Below are 3,939 nucleotides of genomic sequence, written 5' to 3' on the forward strand. Positions count from 1 at the left end.
TTGCACAGTAGGGACTTGCAGCTACATTTTATGTAACTGAGGTCTATAGATCTTATATTGAAGCACTTCAATATAAGACTATAGAAATAATTCAGGAAAGATTAATGCACTTTTTTCCGTGTACGTTAAACTGCGAAGTGTATTTTGGACTTATAACGTCTCCCCATGCGTATGCGTAACCGGTGCAATCAAGCGCTGTTTTACAGATAAAGAGCTCTTATTCTACCTATTTCAGATAAGGTATCGTATGCACCACGGCAGTAAAATTGTTTTATACTCGGATGCCGTTTTACCGCCCTCGCCTTCGGCTCAGACATTAAATTCTCCATCCTCGTAAAAAGTTCAACTTTACTCCTAGGTACATAATCTACTATTATTGGACAATAAAAAAAGTAGTTGCATAAAACTTTTCTGGATTTAATAAACTCAATTTTTATTGAACTTTCGTTGAGTCATCAACAGCTTTGTTGAAATATAAAAAATAAGCAGAACCGTTTTGTTAGGGAAAAACTGTTTTATTGCCTGAATACAACTTTGGCTATTTGAAAAAAAAATTCGGAATGTATAATTTTAACCCTTAAATGGCACTATGGGTAAAAATGCCCCAACAAATTGTTGAGCTCGAATCAACCGTACTAACTTCGATCAAATGGATAATGTGTCATATAACTTAAATTAATCTAATTACTATAAAAGAAATTCTACTTTAAAGCACATATCTTAAACTACATTAGATAATTTTATTTGTGGAAAAATATTCAGTACCGACTACGCAAAACACGTTTGAACAAGTATGGTGAACATCACCCGTTGTCCCATTTGCGGAATAAAAAGTAGTTGTGCCAGTTAAGGGTTAAATGTAACGTGTGCGAATTACAGGCTTATATTGAAGACAATTTTCCAAATGTGAGACATGCATTTATTTTTTTAATACCCCCTCCCTCCCAGAACCCTTTTGCAGCATGGCACGAAAACCACGAAGGATTAATTATTTTGCTGGAAATGGGTCGTAATTATTGCTCCTAATTATAGTTTTTCAGACAATTTTCCATCGTTCAAACCATTTTCTCACATTTTATCGCAAATTATCAGTATCCTCATAACCATATGAACTAATTACGCAAAATGAAAAAAATGATATGGTTGATTACTTTTAATGTCATAAAACAAAATTTATTATGGAAATTTAACTTTTTGTGACACAATTGACAAAATTTTCTCTTTTTCTGCATGAGATGAACTAACTATACTCTGTTCAATGAGAGAATGATCGACAGTGCGCAGTTTTTTCAGAAAAAAGTGAAGTAAACCTCCTAAAGAGTGTGTTTAACAAATATTAAACAGGCATTAGAAGTTTTTTCTATGGCTATAAATCTAAGAATGATGACGTTTGGGAAAAAGAGAGGTCAGACACTTAAAACTCAGGCCATTCGCAGCAAGTTTTCTGAAGATTTAAAGTCTCTAAGCCACGCTTTTATGACAGTTTGCGCGAAATGGACGAAAATTCGTCGTTCCTGACGATCATTCTCTCGCTGAGCAGAGTATAGTTGCAAAACAATATTATCGGAAAATATGGTTTAAACAAATGCCAATTGTTTGAGCAATGATGGGTAAGTGGTAAGCATATAAGACATATTAGAATTCGATGGAATTTCTTGAAACTCTTAAAAATAAAACTGTATTTTCTGCTTTATTTAATTCGAAACTTACATTTTAATAATAAACAATTATTAATACAATCAATAAGAAAGTTAATGAACTGAATTTTTACTACAAGAGCGTAATGATTACAACTAATATAGCGAAAAGTACTTGATATCGGGTAAAGGGTGGTTTTTAGGGTTGATTTGAAGGGGTTTGAGGAGGAAGGGTCAAATTCAAAATCAATGCATCCCGTGCAGAAATTTTGGTGTAGCGCTGGTCGGGCCCCGATCTGAAAAAATATGGGCCCGATAGGGCAATCTGTCTAGCGCCAGGCCGTAAATGAAACGCCCTACCCGACCGGGCCCAGATCGGGATATTCAAAATGTGGACCCGATCTGGCCCAGATATGGCCCCTTTAATTTTTTATTTCTATAATTAGTAAAATTTCAAAAGTTTTTATACTAATATTTTTTCATCTTTTCATTTTACAAAACTTGAAATTTTCACTATTCTGCATTATATATTATTCTACATTATATCTCATTCTACATTATATCTCATTTTCAATATACTACATTATATTATCTGTTTGTATTTCTTGAATTTGTCGATAAGAGTTTGCGTTTTGAAGAAAACTTTTACGTTTTGGCAAACAATGTTCAAATTTAGAGCTATTACACACACAAACAGAAATGAATTCTAATTATAAATATTTTTGAATCTTTCTAATATTTTTTTGGAATGATTTTTGTTTGACTAATACACACGGGGCACGTGGAGTGAGATTTAAAAAGTAAGATTATGTTCAAGAAAATATATAAAGTATTTAATTTAAAATGTTACTAATCATGGATTTCATACATTTGGTCTAAGGTGATCTCTATTTTCAGAATATCAGCTACAAAATATAAGATTATAATAAGCTGGAAAACATTTTTTTATTTACATAAATAGTAAATGCGCTCAAAATGACGACGCTTGCTCGAATACATTGCTGGAGATCTTCAGAAGCTAGAAATTAATTTTGATGTTGATTCTATCAAATTAAAGCTTACCTTTGCCTTCATTGCGGATATAAGAAATCTCACCAACAATTCTGTGATTCCGAACTCGCAATCTACTATTTGCTTTTGGCATTTTAAGTTATATGAAAGAAAAACAATATCACGATGATAACAGAAAACTTGACATAATCTTGTCTAACCTAACCCGATCCGACGTGGGTCTGACGCGAGCCACATCATCTGCGCCCTTGGGGCCACATGTGGAAAATCCGACCGGGCCCAGATCGGAACTCTGGAATAATTTGGGCAATTTATGCACGGGATACACACATCCAAGGAAGTTTCTTAATTGAATGTCTTAATTCTCTTATTTATCTATCAGTGATTGGTAATATCGATATTGATGAAAAAAACGAACAAAATCGTTGAAAATTCATCAAGTTATAAACTCTGGCCCAAGGAAAAAATCAGTCTAAGAAGAAGTCGGCAAGCGACCCCAGTAAGGGGTATAAGAAAAAGATATTAATTCAGACTTCACACTCTCTTTTTTTTTAGATTACAATAGGATTTTTGGTTTTTGTTTATTCGTTGTGGTCCAAATTTGGTCGTTGGATTCTTGTTTTATTTAACAGGATTTTGCATCAAGTTCAATATGGAATTCCTGTAAGATATAGGTCCTAATTCTAACGTTTTAGCTTAAAAAAACATCTCTTTGCATTTCTATCACCCCTCTTTAGAGAACATTTTAAGCTCCGAAGTCTGGTAAAATATTATGTTTATATGTCTTGTGTTTAGTTTTAGGTTTTTATTAAATGAAAACGAAGAAAAAATTATGCTGAAAAGGGGATGCGGTCGTTTTTTTGACGCCCTCCCTGTCGCGTTCAAGCTTTGTGTGATGATCTGTGAAGCAAAAGGGGGGGGGGGGCAAATTTTAAAATAGCGTAACGTAGTTTTAGAATGGTTGGTATAATTACTGCCTTTTTCATGAACCGGTAGTAACCTTTCACAACATTTTCTAAGCTTCCAGAAAAAATTCCATCAACATAATTCTACTGAATCTAATTAATTTATAAGAGACTGCATTAAAAAGAATACATAAACAAACATGAAATATTCATCGCATATTTCCGAGTATACGACCCCGGGGATGATCCAAGTCTAGGAAAAAGTGTTCGTGACTCATTTGCATGTTATTCATGCTGCAAATCCTGTGTCGTCAGTTCTGACACGCATTAGCAGAAACACATATGTGTGTGTGTGTGTGTGTGTGTGTGTGTGTGTGTGTGTGTGT

The 3,939-nt window shown here is 33.9% G+C and overlaps 1 protein-coding gene across 1 annotated transcript in view; it reads left to right on the top strand.

The window, feature by feature from the left end:
- Positions 1 to 1,606: 1,606 nt before the first annotated feature.
- Positions 1,607 to 3,939, top strand: part of LOC117178605 (adenylate kinase isoenzyme 5) — a 77,465-nt gene continuing 75,132 nt past the window's right edge. Inside the window, exon 1 of the mRNA XM_033370029.1 lies at positions 1,607 to 1,610. Within this exon, the coding sequence (XP_033225920.1) occupies positions 1,607 to 1,610 (4 nt within the window). The remainder of the gene's footprint in view (positions 1,611 to 3,939) is intronic.

Source organism: Belonocnema kinseyi, chromosome 8 (genome assembly GCF_010883055.1).
Source record: "Belonocnema kinseyi isolate 2016_QV_RU_SX_M_011 chromosome 8, B_treatae_v1, whole genome shotgun sequence".
NCBI lineage: Eukaryota > Metazoa > Arthropoda > Insecta > Hymenoptera > Cynipidae > Belonocnema > Belonocnema kinseyi.